The following is a 17,178-nucleotide window of genomic DNA, read 5'->3' on the forward strand; positions in this document are numbered from 1 at the left end:
GATGTAACAGAACTGCAGAGAGAGACAAGGTTTGGTGAACCAGTGGGTTTTTTGAGTGTTCTGGTTTTTTTCTCTCGTTTTACGCTTTCCTTATTCCTTTTCCTTTTTTAATTTTTTGCTACTGAACGTTTGTTTTTTAAATATAGTGACAAAGTCCTACAACATTTAAATGTTTTGTAACATAAACATTTTTTTAAATGTTAAAACCAGTTTTGTTTTCTTCCCTTTGTCTTTTTTCCCTTATCACAGTTACAACAGTACAACCTGAACTAGGAAAGATCATGTATGCAGATTATAAGCAGGTTGGTATGAAAGTTCACTGATTTTTTGTTAAAGTTATATATAATGATTAGTTATGTTGTTAAACATAATTTCAGAAAGAGAATGAAAACTTATAGTTATTTTTATATGTGTTTCTATAATTGTACATATCAAATACAATTACATGGACATAACAAGGGTTTTGGAAAAAGTACTATTTCATGAACTAATAAGAAGAAAGCTTTATAGCCAAATACAGTAATATGACATAGAGCTGATTTCAAGTCACTTTAGTCAATGGCTTCTCTACCTGAGAGGTGAGGTACCTGGGTCTAGTTCCTTTTGTGGTAGGCTGGAGAAGGACTGCTGGAGCTACTGCCCTACCACCTTAATTTTTGTAAACTGTGTTCCACCCAGCTTCTCCAGATAAAGTTGTCAGATAACTGTGTGGTGCCTGGAATCCTTTCTGCAGTATCTGCTTGGGGGAGAAACCAATGCTAAAAAGTTAAACTCTTAGATTTTGGACCCCAACTTCATATAAGGTTACAGCAAACATTTTCATTGCTCAAGCTTGAATCTTCTTTGATGTGCTTTTATGTCATTTTTGAAGTGTCTGATACATGCAGCACTGGAGCCATCACTTCCAAGATAAAAGGCAAATGCATGAAAGGATTTCAGATGAGTTAACCAGAAAAGTATACCCCTCCGATGTGAATCAATAATCTTAGGGGGATTCAGTAGCTGATGCTTGAAACTTTCATTTAACAGACTTCAACAAAACTGGGTATTAAAGGAAGTAAGTCTAGTTTGTCAGATTTGCCCTTAGACATATTGCATCTCTACAGGCAAATTTTTTTGTATTAATTTTTTCTACTAGTTTAGGGTAGCTTATCCTAGAAAGCTGTACTGCAAATAAATGGGATTTTTCATAGCCTTTTTAAAAACTGTCTTCCCTGAATGAGGACCTCTTTTTCTTGCTAGTCTATCTTTCTCCGGCAAGAGATCTACTTGCGCTCCTGGCTTTTTGTTTGAAGTCTGTTTCTTGTCATAGACAATGACACTTTTTGTTGGCTATTTTTACAGTTCCTGGTATTTATACTGCAGTGTTGGGTGCTATATAGGAACTATATGGACAAAATATCTCTTTTCTAAAGTCAAGGGAACTAGTGGTTGTGATCACAGGGAACATCTGTGAGTAAGAGGAAGTACTCTCAGCATTGCAACTGCTAAAATCAAAACAACATAAGCAACATAATTAGGAGCAATACTTGAGGCATCTTTCCTGTATCACTCAAGGAACAATGACTCATTATTTTTTTCTACAGAACATTGATATTTTTAAAGAAATATGTAGGAATTTGCTTATTTTATCTTAGTACATTATAAAGAAGTAAATACATGCGAGTTACCTGGTGCTGTCCATCAGAAAAGACACAAAAGTAGAGGATCTGAGTATGACTTTGGTTTAAGGTCTTAGTACCAGATCATGAAAACTAGCAGAAGCATTTTCATTTTCTGCCAGAATATCTGAGTCACCTTCTGCAATAGGTAGCAGACCTATTGTATGCTGGCTTTGGGCATTGTTTAAATGAATCCAGTTGCTGTCTAAATGGTATTAGATTTGAAGACCCTACTTTTACTCTTCTTTACTTCAGTATCTGTCTTAGCTTTCTGTGACTTACTGAGTAGCTGTTTGGTGGGTTTTATTATTCTGCTCTATTTTGGTCTGTCTCAGCTCTTCTTTACAACTGTGTACAACCCTCTCAACCAGCAGAGAAAAGTATAAGATCACTGTCCTTTGGAGCAGTCTTTGCTGGGCTCTAGTTGGAAGCTGATTGACTAATCAAAATCTTACTTGAGCTGAAGGTCAGAAGTCAAATTCTTGTAGCTTCTCATGCTCAGGGGAACAAGGTTAAGTGGGTTTGTATTTGGAGTAGTGATCCTCTGTATCCACAAGAAACAGACTTTATTTTGTTTTCCAGTGACAGTTTGAATTCTATACAAATGTGATAGCCTGATCTTCTTGCCTTTCGGAGTCTGTTTTATTCTGAGGTAATAGCTAAATTTTGCAAGACCTGCTGAGGTATTATTACCCTCTATTTTCTACTTTGCACACAGCTATAAATAAATAGATGGGGGAAACAGGAAGAGCACAAGTCTGTGTAATAGCAGCATTTTGTTTGATCTGCTTCTGATGATAGTTGAAGCAGCCAATACGTATTGCTTTACGTTTTGTTTATTTAAAATGATAATTGCTGTTGATAGTTTGAAATCCCTGGTTTTCCTTGTTGGAAATATTTTGTTTGAAACTTTTGTTTTCCTAGATTTCAGTAGCTGATCTCCCAGGACTGATTGAAGGTGCACATGTGAACAGAGGGATGGGCCACAAATTCCTCAAACATATAGAAAGAACCAAACAGCTGCTTTTAGTTGTAAGTTAAATAAAATATACAATTTATTAAAATCAAAGGCAGTGCAGTAAATAAAAAGCATCTTAATTGCAATGTAGTTGGAATTTAGGAAATCATTTGTAATTTGCATGTTTTATGATAAATATAGCTGTAATAGTGCTTACAGAATGGAACACTCAAACAACTGATGATAAATTAAATCTTTAAATACAATTTGTCGTGGAAAATCGCCAATTAATTTAGATCATGGAAGTGTTCCAAGCATAATTAAAGCATGGAGCAATTTTTTTCCCCCTTTTTTTTTCTATAAGATCCCCTTAAGAGGTTTGAAAAAAAACACCTTTGAGAAACACTGTATCAGAACTAACCAGTTTGTGTTTCCAGTGTCTATGATGTTAGTTTGGTGTAGAGTTGCCCTCTGTTATTTGCCCAGGAATGAAGGCCTGTACATGGACCTTCCACTGCAAAGTAGTTGATGGAGAGTACCTTGATACTGTAACATAATTTAATACCACAAAGCTTATTTTTCTGTAACTTTTTCAGGTTGATATTTCTGGGTTTCAGCTGTCTCTTAAGACTCAGTTCAGAACAGCCTTTGAAACTATATTGCTTCTAACAAAGGTAAGTTCTCATTTTCCAATTTGACAGTTGTAGTTATGTGTTGAGCCAAGAAAATGGCTCAGTTTTGATCAAGAAACTTTCAAATGTTAGTGTGCCTTCTGGATTTATAATGTAAGGCCAGTTAACAAACTCATGATTTTCCAAAATCATGAAGTCTTTATTTTTACCTGTCCAGGTGAAACTGCTCCAGTTTATGTTGGGCACAACATAATAATAAAATTCCTTAATCTGTGCAGCATATGGGATATTTCTTACAGTCAAGTAAAGGTAATAAGACACATCATTTTCAGTTCCCCAGTCTGGTATCATTTTAGGAAGCAGAAGTACATGTGTGTAGTTAAATACTTGCCTTGATGCCCTGACTGCACAGCCTAAGAGAGGTGAGACATCAGGCCCCAGCTTTGCAAACTTTCACTGTTTCCATCGCTTAACTATGCTTCCAGTTAAAATAATACATATCATGTAATGTCAGATTCATCTCTGTGTGACTTAAGTTGATGAATCTTCTGAATTTCAGCTATTGCTGTTTATTTTTAGTTTATTCATGATTGTGATTTTCTGATATTAATTGAAGTCCATTAAAATGCTTAAGAATCAGAAAACTTTCCCAAGAATTTTCTTATACGTTTTATAGATCTGAAGTTTTTCTGAAATTGATTTTGTGCTTGTGGATATCAGAAAAAAACAAAAACCAAAACTGTCCTTTTAATAAGAGGCTGTTTCAGAATGAGCTAGCCTGTTTACCTGAAATCTGTCTTTGAGCAAAAAAATTACTGAATCACTTATTCTCTTCTATCAGACTGCTTTAATATATCAGCCTTGAGCACCCAAGTCAATCTCACAGCTGTCTAGGCATGAAAGTCTATTTAGGCAATTAAACAAATGAGAGAGGACATGTAAAATTGAAGTAGCACTTTTTAAACTACAAATACTTATTAAGGTGAATTTTCTTTTGTTTTAAGGAACTGCAGCTGTACAAAGAGGAACTTGTAACAAAGCCCGCACTTCTCGCTGTTAATAAAATGGATTTGCCTTGTGCAAAGGATAACTTGAATGAACTTATGTCACAGCTACAGAATCCTCAGGGTAAATGAAATTTCAACAATAGCCTTTGACAGAAGTAGCATTAAGATTTCATTGGGTAACTCTGCATTGGCAAGGAGTTGTTTGAAAATGAAATCAGCTAGTAAATTTATTATATGAACATATATTTTAAAATCACTTCCTGCATTTGGAGCTCTGTTTATACTCATTGGTATTTGTATTGCTTTCACTGCTGGGGAAGGATTTTAATAAACTGGAGATATCCTAGACAATCTTTCCCAACTATGAGATGGGAGAGTAAGTTTCCAGTTTAGGTGTCTTGAATAAGAGTAACCTGCATTGAAGGTCCCCTTACATACACTGACATATATACAATTATATATGTATATACATATGAAAATTCTGCGCAGATCTATGTGGATTTACTTTAGTTTTGCAATTTCACTGGAGTGAATTGCTTTCTATTTTCTGGAGTGTGTAAGAACCAGAAAGGCTGAACACTACTGATCTCCCATATTCTACAACTTGGGATTTCTTTGTACTCACTGGAAGTGTATAGTGTCTTCTCATGACAGCATTAAGGATAGTATAACTGCTGTGATACTTCTTGTCTTCTGAGACTTTAGCTATTTTTTAAAAGACTAATTAAACAAATAATATGTGTTTACTAATTGCAGTTATGTTTATTACTATGATTTATTAAAGGTTATTTTCTATATTTAATGAGATTTTAGGGGCTTTGTAGTGATACAGTATTTGGGGATTGTACTAACTCTTTCAATGTGATTTTTCAGACTTCTTACACTTACTAGAGGAAGAAATGATTCCTGCAAATACACTTGAATTCAAAGAGGTAATTCCTGTATCTACATATACTGGAGAAGGAATTGAGGAACTAAAAGCATATATAAGAAAATCCATAGATGAGGAAGCAGAGCGGGAGAATGAAGAATATCGGAAAAAGAAACTACTACTTTTACAAACTTCCCAAGAAGAAAAAATGAATAGAAGATAGCATTCTTGGAGGGATCCAACATCTTTTAATATTTTTACTATGTACACGAAGCTGTTGCTATGCAGACCTTCTATTTATTTGATCTCTTTACCATCACTGCAGAGTTCCCCGCTCCCTCCCATTTGTTCCTTAGGCACTTGGGTAGAGTACAGTGGGGAAAAGGGCAAGTTTTTTTGATTTATGTTGGCTACCTATTCAGCAGAGTAAAGACCAAAGTTTGTGCAACTCAAAGCACAGCTCAACAGCTGATGATCCCTGGAATATTTTTTTCCAAATGAGATGAATGGAGGGAACATAACCTTCATAGGTAGCAAAGGAGCAAGTTCAACCACTCTGCATCTTTGGCCATAGGCATCAGAAATACAAAGGGAAATTTCTCATGGAGAAGTTTACCAGGGTCTGGTGTTCCTAAGGTGAACAGTAGCACAGTTCTGTTACTGTGACAGGCATTGTATTGTAGGGTTTTTGTTGTTTTTAAGAATTTAAAGAAAAACACAAATAAATGGCTGCAAGGAAATGACTTGTAGAAGCACGAAAAGAAAGGCTGATGTGTAATGTTGGAGAGTTTTTTTACACCTGCTGGTGCCTACTGTAGTCCTCTTAATTGTAAAAATCCTGATTCCAAATTTCCAGGCTTTATTTGTGATTTCTTCCTTTTGTGGAGTCGTTGGGTATATGTTACTTTTTGGTGAAAAAAATGATTGCTTTTAAACAGATCTACACATATTGGGGAATAGTCAATATTCTAGATTTTGTATTACAAAAGGCACACTTACATTTTAATTTTTTTAAAAAAATAGAAGTCCTTTATTGTCAAGGTGTTTTCTACCTCAAAGCTATTAAATGGATAGCAAAGCAAAATAAGACTGAATACATCAAAGGCTTCTTAGTTTGGTCTCTTGTTTTGTAAGTATGTGTATCAAACCCTGCTTCTCTAAATTTTGTTAAAACAGTCACTGGGAAGAAAGGTATGGTTTCTCATACATTTCTTTTATCTTTGTTATTGGTTCCTGTTCTGATTTTCCTCTAGTTTTACTGTGTTTGGGGCTAATATGTTTTCACCAAAGCTAAGTGTAGGCTGTCAATTTTTGATACTCCATTTCACAGACTCACAGATTCAAGTTGGAAAAGACTTTGAGATCAAGTCCAAGCTATGACCCAACACCACCATGTCAACTAGACCATGGCACTGAGTGCCCCGTGCAGTCTTTCCTTCAACACTTCCAGGGATGGTGACTCCACTACCTCCCTGGGCAGTCCATTCCAATGTTTAATAACCCCTTCTGTAAAGAATTTCCTCCTCATTCCAAACCAAACTTCCCTGGTGCAGTTTAAGACTGTCCTCTTGTCTTACTGCTAGTTGCCTAGGATAAGAATCCAATCGCCACCTGGACATCCAGCCATGCTGGAGAGAGTGCTTCAGCCTGTCCAGCCTGCTGTAGCTAAGGAATTGAGTCAGCCCCATATGGATTTGGGGTCTGTTTTGTGTCCTCCCTGCCAGGAAGTCTGGGAGGGCACTGGTTAAGCGCTGCCAGAAGGGCCTGGAAGACAAGAAAGAGTCCTGCCAAAACCCTGTGCCAGCTGGGTGTGGGGGCAATGTCCTGCTGCAACGAGAGGCCTGATCTGGGTCAGTCATCACAGGGGAGCTTGAAGTTACTCTGTTTAGGAGCATTTACCTAGGGAGATAAAACTTGCCAGCTGAGGGCTCTGCAGGCTGGGAGATGCTGATGCAATGGGATAAAACAAAGGAGAAAGCAGTAGTGTAACATTTATTGTGAGACTCCGGCACAGGTTGCCCTGAGAAGCTGTGGCTGCCCCATCCCTAGAAGTATTCAAGGCCAGGTCGGGCAGGACTTGGAGCAATATGGTCTGTTGGTGATTCTGTCAGAGAAGTGGTGGATTCATATCCCTGAAAGTGTTCAAAAAATGTGTGGATGTGTCATATGGAGGCATAGTTTAGTGGTGGGCTTGGCGGTGCTGGGGGAACGGTTGGACTTGATGGTCTCAGGGGTCTTTTCCAATTTTAGTGATTCCACGATTCCATGCTGCGGCTGTCCTCTGTTGACGTGAATCGAAGCGCTCCTGGGTAGAGGAAAGGCTGCAGCTTGTCCCTCCTGCAGACTTGGCTAACAAGCCCCGCCCTAGTGGGGCTCCTGGGACCTGGAAGTGAAAATGAAAGTGAAACTATGGGCATTGGCAGGAGAAGGGGCAGAGTGGAAGCATCACTGCAAAAACCCAGCGAGGCAAAGCACACCAGGCAACAGGCTGGGATGTGCTTGCATGTTCCCCAGAGAAAGATCCCTGTGCTGCAAGATGCTCCCACAGCTACCCCTCTAGGCACTCTCATCCCTGATTCCAGCATGTATTTGCACTAAAAATGCCACCAATTGCTCCAGCTGCTCCTTACAACAGCTACCTGCAAGAGCGCAGACATCAGTGCACGTTGGCTTTGGCTGCCCTCTGGCAGAGAAGTCCCCGGGAGCACAGGTCTTTGGGGCAGGGGACGGGCACCACCCTTGCCAGGACTCGGGGTGACGGCAAGTTCCGTGTCGAGGTGAGTGTGATGGCAAGAGCTGCCTCGCCGAGCTGCCTCTCACCTCTGCCCTCTCGCAGCCGCAGCTGCTCTCTTAGTCGAAAATAACTTTTTTTGTCAGGCTTCGTGAGCGCTGGTGTTAATCTCACACGTAACCGAGGGAGTGGGCGTGTGTTTAAAAAAAAGAACCAGCTTGGCTTGAACGCCGCTGGCCGCTTTGGGCAGTAGCTGAGTGCCGTAGTCAGGTTCCTCTGACTGCAGACAGCTGGAGTATTGGAAGAATATGCTTTAAAGTACCGGCTATCTCGGCCAGGAGCCGGAAAGCTGCCTCCTTTCCCGCTCACAAGCGGATAGACGCGGGCGGTCGCTGAGGGGCCGCCCCGGGCCGTCCCTCGGGGGCCGCCGGGAGTTGTGGTGCCGGGCCGGGCCCGCACTGCGGCGGCGCGGCCGCTCCGCCCCACAACGCCCCGCGCGGCCGCGGCCTCCCCAGAGCCCGGGCGGGAGCGGCGGCCCCGGGGCCAGGCAGCGGCCATGGAGCCTCGGCTGGGCGGCGGGAAGGTGAGCGGCGACACCGGGGGAAAGCTGCCCGAGGCCCCCGGCCCGGGTGATCCCGATCCCTGCGGCCCTTCCCGGTTCCCCCCTGCGAGTCCGGTATCGCAGTGCGACAGGTTCCGAGCGCTCCCGCGGGCGGGGGTCGAGGGTGCTCTTCGGGCGGAATCCGTGTGTTCTGTTTCTGCTCTTTCCAAATCAGTTGATAAAATAATTACCCGTGTTTCAGGTTTTTCTTGGAAGTCCTAATCTATTGGCTAGGATCGTTAGTTCTAACCCAGAATATCTGCATTTAATTTTCAGATTTGATTTTCTTTCTTTCCAGAAGAAAAAAAACACCCAAATGAGTAGTGGCACTGGTTCTGAAGCAGTTCCTTGCGGTTGCCTTGAAACAGGAGAGCTGTTGGCCTTTACTTTTTGGTGGCCAGTTATCCAAAACTCATAATAAATCTTAAACTGCTAATGCTGTTGTGGATAGTTAGAGAATCTATTTGCTTATAAATTGTGTTTATCAATTATACTGTGACCTGTCTTCTACAGGGCTTTACAGAACTGCAGTGGCTCCTGGACCATGGTCTTCTCAAGGCCATGCAAGGGAATGCACCACCAGTGTTAGACAATAAAGTCAGATGGACTAAACAGACAGAGGAAAAAACTTAATGTCTACAGAAATGGATGGCTTTCTGAGTTGGGTATTGTGGAATATTTACATAGCTGCTCTGTATCTGTTTATTACAACAGCTGGTGGCCACAGGTTTCATCATTTAATGGGAGGGACTACTGGGCTAGGCACAGCTCTCGTTCACAGCTTTGTTTGCCTGTACTAATTTTCCACTTAATTACGGTTGTTATGGTTGTTTATGGGTGTGAACCTGCTGAGGGAAGTCTGTGTGTTTATCTTGGCTTTAGTGCCTGGGAAGTGCTCAGAGAGCTTGAAAATTAGTTAGTAATGTTAGTGAACAAAGCTGCTGCTCCAAGCTGTGCAGTAATACTTTTCTTTTTTTGAGATCCAAACTTAAAAAAAAAAAAAAGGACATATTGTCTCCAAATGCAGTGGAACGTGATGATGCAGTTAGTTTGCCCACACTGCTACTTGTAGCAGTCTTGATGGACCTGGCAGTGGGAATCTGAAGGGATGCTTAATCTGATTGTGTGTGCATTTTCTGTGTATTATATGCCATAGCAGTCCATGTCGGAGGGCTTCAGATTTGGAGATCCACTTTCTCAATGAAAAAATTGGGATGCATGAGTGTGTGCTGTAAGTTCTCATTCTTGGCTAGATAGTTTGATAGCAGAATTTCTTTGGTGTTGCATCCCAGGAGCCTATGTGTATATGAATTTTATAATATTTCATGTTTTGATATAGATAATTTAGAATAAATTCTGTCCTTGTCCTGCTGGACATGTTAGTCCAGCAAACTCACCTTTAGGTTGTAGCATTTAACAGTCACATCATGACACACTTGTAGGTCTGACTCTGTCCAGTGGAAAAGTGATTTTACTATTATGACCTGCATAGTTGCTTTTGGGACTCAGATGTGGGGGTAAAGAGAATCCACAAGAGGATCCTTTCTCTTCCTCTGGAAAAGCTGGACAGCCATTGAAAAGGCATCATCTGTATTTCCTGTCTTTCTCATGTTTCCTTGAAATCTTTGTGTAGAAGCCAGGAAGGAATAGAGAACCACAAGTTTATAAACAATTTAGAGCCTGTGTTTTGTTTTCTGACATTAAATGATCATTGCACCTCTTCCTCCCTGCTGGTTAAGCACAGCCTTGAACCTAACATCTGAAGTAATCATTCTGTGTGATTTTACATGGATTTTTTTGCTAGAAACATAAAATTCAGAGTGTGAACATCTCTGTTCCTCAGAACACCCATAAGAAAGGGAGTTTTACGATCCTTTCTTATCTGTTGAGACAAGTAGGTAGAAAACAAGCTCTGGGAAAAAAAAGGAAGAAAAACAAAGTAGTTTGAGTTTTGTTTTTTAAATAAGAGGGAATTGTAAAAAGAGGATGGAGTTGACCTCATGCATCCTAATCTCTCAATTGCAGTGTAAACACTGTTGCTGAAATTGCATGAGACAAATGTGATGCTGACTCTTTTTTGTTCTGTTTCTTAGATGCAGTAAGACCCTTTTTTCTACTTCTAAAAGTTGCTAAGTTTTCTCTTGATTTGGACACACTGCTGGTAAGTACTGGATCCATTTAAGACAACATCTGTTTTGTTACTGTCTTAATCAGGGATCTGTAAATGTAGCTATAATTATAGCCAGCAGTATTTGCAAGATGGGACAAGTCTCCCCTGATGCAGGGATTATAGATAACTTACTTATTTGCAGTAATTTACTATTGTAAATGAATTTTCAGAAGCAGTGGGTTTCTGAAGCTGGTCAGTCATGTGTTTATTCCAACTGCTTCTCATAGAGCTTTGTTTTGGAGAATGCCCTATTTGCAGGGCATTCCCACCTGGAAGTTTTATCCAGGTAAAGGCAAGCTCTTTATGGAAAAGCAAAAGTATCAAGCTTGAGGAGAACAAAATTTGATGCTATATTTACCCCTCAAGCTCATTTGTTATAAGTTCCATTTTCTTGCAAGTTGATTGTGTTGACCTTACTGAAGCTGAAGTTAAGCATAATATTAAATCAATTATGGTGGCAGTAAGTCTCAGGTCCCCCTACCCAGGGGTTATCCTGTTAATGACCCCCCATCTGAAAAGTCTACTGCCATGAGAACAGCAGCTTGTCCACACTCAGCTACTCTTAGCAACAACATAATGCCATCTTTTTGATGAATAAGGTACATTTTTAGCATAAATGTTGTTGTCATTGTTTCTTTTCACCAGTGCTTCTAAAGAAGAGTACGATCAGCACTTAAATGGTGCCCACACTCCATTGCAATCCTTCAGGGTTAGATGGTATAACATAAATGACTAATATTTTCTTACTACACAAATTGGACTTCATTTTTTATCTGTAAATAATCAGTAGAGTGCTGGCTATCTATATGGCTTGCTTTTAGTCTGTTTCCAGTGTACATGAGAATTCCTTATCTGAAAACTGGAATTCCCTGGCCATTTGATGTTTGCAGATGTAGAAGGAGAGTGGGGGATCAGATCCAGGTTTCTCTTTGGTTGCAGCCTTGTCTGTAACCTTTCTGCAATACAGATACTCAGTTACTTGTGTATGTGTTAGGTAAAACTTCTGGTACCTAAAGTGTTTTATGACTTTAGACAAATATGCACGTTGCAGTATAATGATTTGGAAGAGATTTCAGGAGGAGTTTATAACAATTTACAAAGTATCTGGTCATTTTTAGGTACTATAATTCTTAGTGTCCAGCTTCAAGAACACACTAGGGTGAATGCTCAGTGCCTTCTGTAAATTGTCTTGAGCATGCAGAGAAGGGATAAGTCTAGTCTTTTCTTTTTTTAGTTTTCTTTGTTGTTTGTTTGGTTTTTAAAGACCCATCATTGAGACTGTTTCCCAGGAGCTCTGCAGGCAAGGGGCAATACTAGGGACACAGACAGTCATTATATTGAAACGGAAGCAGTATTCTTCAACACTAGGTCTGAAGAGGAAAATGTGAAAGGTGAAAAGTTGCCTGCTTTCTGTAATTGTGTGCTTAGACAGTTGGTTTTGAAAGGCAAAAGTAGTGTGGAAGAACTGTCAGTTGCTTTTGAAAAATTCCTAGTACATTACTCAACAGAGCCTCCACCACTAGCTCCCAGCTCTCTCAACAGTTTGGCCTATATAAAATGTGTATAGCTGCCTACATATGCATTCCATGCCAGTCTAATGATGCAGCTTTTAGGCAACTCCCTTTTACTCACATGACAGCGTGGTAGAACTGAACATACAGTGTGATACTACACCTGGGCTGAAGAGAGGGAGCTGCCAGCTGAGGACAGGTGAACTTAAATCAGGCTCACTCAGTGATACACTTTCTTCACCTGGACTGTGACAAAGTCCATGCAGTGACACAGGGTGAAAGGCTGTGTAGACTCACACAGTGAAATGTGTTCCTTTTTTATCTTGAACACAGTGAATTTAGCAGTCTGTCAGATGAGCAGTCACAACAGTGTGAAATAATCTGATGTTTCATTAAAGCGTGAATGTGGTAGTGTTACTGCTGTCTTAAGTGTGTCAGACAAAGAAGGTGCCACAGAGTTAGTGCCTACCAGCTGCCATGTAAATTTATTACATTAGTCAACTATAGTTAGTCCTGTGTCCATAAACTTTCACTTACTGATTTTCTTTTATATTTTTCTTTTTAATTGCAGGAAAAACTTCTGTGGGCAAACATGGGCTGCCGGGATGTTCATGCAGCGACTGTACTGGCCTTCCTCAGTGGAACAGCCTCAGTAGCCGGACTCCTTGCAGCAGTTCTGCTCCCAAACTGGAGGCAAATGAGACTGTACACATACAACAAGAATGAGAGGAATGTGACCGTTTACACTGGACTCTGGATTAAGTGTGCTCGCTTTGATGGGAGCAGAGACTGTGTGATCTATGACCCACAGTGGTACACTGCTGTCGATCAGCTGGATTTGCGTGTTCTGCAGTTTGCCCTTCCTCTGAGTATGTTTACTGCTGTCTCAGCTCTGTTTCTCTGCATGATTGGCATGTGTAACACAGCCTTTGTATCCACCGTGCCAAACGTCAAATTGGCCAAATGCCTTGTGAACAGTGCAGGCTGCCATCTCGTGGCTGGCCTCTTGTTCTTGCTTGCCTGTGCCATTTGTCTCACTCCATCCATCTGGGTCATTTTTTATAACAATTATCTGAACAGAAAATACGAACCTGTCTTTAGCTTTGACATCTCTGTGTTTATTGCCATTGCCAGTGCTGGTGGTCTGTTTTTCACCTCCATCCTGTTGTTCCTGTGGTACTGTGCATGCAAAAGCCTCCCTTCCCCATTCTGGCAGCCCCTCTATTCCCACGCCCCCAGTATGCACAGCTATGCCTCGCAGCCCTACTCCGCACGCTCCCGCCTCTCTACTGTAGAACTTGACATTCCTGTTGTGACACATTCATCTTAAGGAGACAAAGTCTTGGAAGCTGAGCTCTTGTGCTCATCCAAACCATGAAAATTGCAGGCTTGATTCTCTCCACTGCCCTGCGCTGAGCATAATCCTTTGTAAGGTCAAGTTTCCCAGGGCGCAAAGCAATGGAGATCCACATTCAGCAAGTTCGTTGCTGTTCTGGTCTGTTTGTTACTTCTTGAACAACTTGGTTTTTTGGGGGTTTTTGTTTGTTTTTTTTTTTAACTCTGAGCTCATTACAGACAAAATTGCTGCTAATGCTGGGACAGTACACTAGCAATAGTATCCGTCCATTGTTTTGCTTATTGACATCAAAGCAGGTTTGAACCCCTTAGATTTGATAAGCTATTACTAGATGCTGATCCTGTTGTAAGACCCTTGCACCCACATATTATGCAGATGCAGGCAGTGGAACTGAGTGCAGGAGATTCACTGAGTTTCCTGTTCATCTAGACACACATATTTTATGATGTGATATCTGAAAAGGGTATTTGGCAGACTAATTCAGTTCTGTGCACTGTTCTTTGTTTTTCACTGCACACACAAAAAGCTACTTGCTAAGGAACTTCTCTAGCAGAATTAATGCCAAATTACCCTTTATTTTCAAAGTAGCCATCAGAAGGAATAAAACTGATTTAACTAAGAATGTTGTTTTGTGCTGTAATAGCATTTTGTGAATTACTGGAGGCTAGAAATTTTTTGCAAATTTTATTTCTAGTCTCTTTTTTACTAAGTTAGCAAATTCATTAGATCTATTTTGTGATTAAAACAAAAACCACTAGTATTTAAGAATTCTGTTTAGAAGCTTGAATGTTTTATTTGAAGGCCTTCTTAAAAATGGATTTTCAAGTAGGATATAAAGTGTTCAGTTCTGGAGAGAAATGTCGCACTGCAAAACAGATTAGGAAATCCATGAAGAATTCTGAAGGCTACGGGAGATTCTTTTGGAACACTGTACACAAGCTATAACAATATCTCTCTAGGAAGGGGATTAATATCCCTGGGGAGATATTTTTTTAATCTAGATTTTTAAAAAAAAAAAATGTATATACAAGTAGCAATGAGCTTGTGTGTTTTTCAGAGTTGATCTTTATGGTTGTTGGACTTTTCACACCACTGCTTATTTAATTAGTGATTAAGGCTTAACCTTTTCAGCCTTGTTCTTCAACACCTTTCAAATTAAGCTATTTTGAAATCCAGTTATTTCCTCTGCTGCCACCTCTCAACTGCAGAAAGTTTCCCATTCCTATTTTCTGTAAGATGAGGTTTTGAATAACTTGTGAGCTTCACCTTGTAGCTCTACAAGGATGAGGAAGGACTGTAAATTCCCAGCCTGGGATGTCTTTAAATCACTTTTTTCCTTCTAAAATGCAGAGTGGCAGGTGAGCCCAAACGATCATAGCTCTTCAATGTGGGCTTTGAAATTACTTGGAAATTTGATGACAGTGAATTGAAGAGTGCTATAATTAAGGCAAGTATTTGATTCTTTCATATTTTGGCAAATTGAGATCTTATGTTTAAGATGTCATCCCAGTAAGGAAAGTTGTTTTGATTGGTGGCATTCTGGAGCTTAGTGGATATTTGCATTTTATTAATTCCAGAATAAATTTGCTTTTCTAAAAAAAATCAAGTTCTTTAATTCCAGTTCTGAAAAATCATCCAAGGTCCTGAAAATCAGTTAGTTTCCTCTTCTAGGTATTAGAAGTGGGAACAAATACTGTGCTGGGCAAATCTTGTTCTGTTAAATAACTATGTTAAGAGGAATGATTTGGATTTAGCTGATAGACATTGGACTTCAGTGGATTGAGGGAGGAAGCCAATCTCTGTCATAAATTCTCAACATAGTCAGTGAAACAACAGTCCTTCCCTGCAGAGCGCTTGATTAAATTGCAGTCTAAGGAATTAACACTGTAGATGATAAAGAATACTTAAAGAGATAGGCCTCTAAAGTTACTTGAGTTTAATACCTTCTTAGGTTTACAAGGTAAGAGAGTATGAAGTATCTTTTTTCTTTTGTATAATGATGTGCAAGACAGCTTTTTTTCTTCAAAACTGAGCTTTGCTTTACTGTTCCTCTGGTTGCTCAGCCATAGATACTGCTGCTGTTTTAGCTGCCCATGTCCTTGGATGCTTTGTAAGATCAAGGCAAGGGGGCCTCTGGTTTATGATTTCACATCAGCTTGTCTCCCCATCACTTCAGTGTCTTTTCTTCTTTGTGCCTTGCTTAAGTTACGAGTTGGTCAGTAAATGTTACTTTACAGTCAGTGTCTGATACGCTTTTTAAGCCTGAATTTACAAAGCATTTTGATCATTTTGGAGAGGTGATCGATAGATTTCTTGCCAATTTTAAAAGGAGCTGAATCTTCAGCATCTCCAGAACAAGAATGGCATCCTGGCAAAGTGTTTTCTACAAGAATGTAAGTAAGTGCAGCCAGTGTTGTTTTCTGTGCACTTTAATAGCAGATGTCTCTGACAGCTCTTTTGTATTCCGACTTTGGTTTTTATGCACAAAACTTTCAATGAGTATTTGCTGCTGCCTAAGCTGATAACTTGTTGCTTTGAAAATTGTGTCTTTCCAAAAGTCTGAGATGAATGAGTTACGAAAAGCGGAGATCCAGAAGTTATTGGATTCTAGTGTAGGTCCCAGCAAAAAGACTGTCGCATCATGTTGTATCACCAAAGCACGGCTGAGTTTCTTTCAACAGTGCTGTTAATGTGAGTTTCTGCTGGATCCCAAGTGAAGCTATCTGGAAGTGCTGTGCTGTATTTCCGTTGTTACAGAAAGAGGTGGCCAACCTGTGACACTTGAGTCAGCTTTTCTCTTGCTAAGGTTGCCATGGTGCCCATCTCCAGGGTTGGGAAATGACAGGCCTTCCTGTTTTGAAGAAAACAACACATGTATCCTGCATGTGTCTGCCAGGGAACAAACAGCCTCTGGGGAGTAGTTAGCACCCCTGCCTCTGATCAGCTGCACCTTCCTGAGCACTCTGCTGAGTGCAGGACAAGCACTCTTGGTCTTGAACACAGATTTTAATTTGTGGCTCATGCAGTCAAAGGTCGGGTGCTCTGGGATTACAGGAACCTGTATTCTTTCAAGTAACTCCCGTCCAACTTCTTAAATTGTGTTTAGTTACAGTGTTGGTTCTTTTTATGTGAAACAGAAGATATGTATTTTTAATAAAACAGTCTCATACAGATGCAGTTTATGTTGATTAATTTTGTGGTAAACAGTAACTACTAGAATACAAAAGACTTTACCTGTTTTGATAATGATCACCAGACCATTTCAGGTACCTTAACAGGTTTAAAATGTTGTGCATACTGCATTTTAACTCCCTAATTTTAGAGGACTCCTTTAAAAAAAAACTAAATAATTTTAAGAAGCACCAAAAAACCCAAACAAACCCTTCTGAAAGCTTGACTGATATATGTAATTTCACTCTATTGTAAGCTAGTTCTAAGAAGTTCTAGCATCCCTTTCCCCTTTAAAAGGACGAGATTGATTTCCCTTAGGCTAGAGGATTCCCTTTCTCTGCCTGTGGCCAGAGTGTGGTCTGGCGGGCAGGATATGGCCCAGCCCCACAGAGAGCCAGAGTATCAGTGTGGCAGAGCAAAGAGCACAGTCCTCACTTTGTGCCCAAAGCCCCATCTCTCCCTGTGTCAATTCTGCCACTTAACCAGTCCAGCTTGCTAACACAGCTGA

The 17,178-nt window shown here is 40.2% G+C and overlaps 2 protein-coding genes across 6 annotated transcripts in view; both read left to right on the forward strand.

Annotated features, from left to right (window-relative positions):
- Positions 1-6,418, forward strand: part of LOC108498687 (GTP-binding protein 10-like) — a 53,684-nt gene extending 47,266 nt beyond the window's left edge. For 2 of the 3 annotated variants that reach the window (XM_017817692.1, XM_017817693.1), the window contains exons 27-31: positions 250-302; positions 2,586-2,693; positions 3,216-3,293; positions 4,256-4,379; positions 5,132-6,418. In XM_017817692.1, coding sequence (XP_017673181.1) covers positions 250-302; positions 2,586-2,693; positions 3,216-3,293; positions 4,256-4,379; positions 5,132-5,352 — 584 coding nt within the window. In that variant the 3' untranslated portion in view covers positions 5,353-6,418. The remainder of the gene's footprint in view (positions 1-249; positions 303-2,585; positions 2,694-3,215; positions 3,294-4,255; positions 4,380-5,131) is intronic. The other variant, XM_017817694.1, reaches the window with a different exon arrangement.
- Positions 6,419-7,849: 1,431 nt separating this feature from the next.
- On the forward strand, positions 7,850-16,674 carry CLDN12 (claudin 12). Of its 3 annotated transcripts, XM_017817699.1 has the most exons (4): positions 8,367-8,443; positions 10,555-10,622; positions 12,714-13,011; positions 15,829-16,674. In XM_017817699.1, exons 3-4 carry the CDS (start codon positions 12,735-12,737, stop codon positions 15,894-15,896), a joined length of 345 nt encoding a protein of 114 aa, XP_017673188.1. In that variant the 5' UTR covers positions 8,367-8,443; positions 10,555-10,622; positions 12,714-12,734; the 3' UTR covers positions 15,897-16,674. The 3 variants fall into 3 exon arrangements, with proteins under 3 accessions (XP_017673187.1, XP_017673188.1, XP_017673186.1); XM_017817698.1 differs by lacking the exon at positions 8,367-8,443 and adding an exon at positions 7,850-7,906 and having other exon boundaries at positions 12,714-16,674; XM_017817697.1 differs by having other exon boundaries at positions 12,714-16,674.
- The last annotated feature ends 504 nt before the right edge of the window (positions 16,675-17,178 follow it).

Source organism: Lepidothrix coronata, unplaced genomic scaffold (assembly GCF_001604755.1).
Source record: "Lepidothrix coronata isolate B3197 unplaced genomic scaffold, Lepidothrix_coronata-1.0 Scaffold62, whole genome shotgun sequence".
NCBI lineage: Eukaryota > Metazoa > Chordata > Aves > Passeriformes > Pipridae > Lepidothrix > Lepidothrix coronata.

What these genes read in the sequence shown, in the direction of transcription:
- CLDN12 (XM_017817698.1), top strand. Translation starts at nt 12,735, where the DNA reads ATGGGCTGCCGGGATGTTCATGCAGCGACTGTACTGGCCTTCCTCAGT.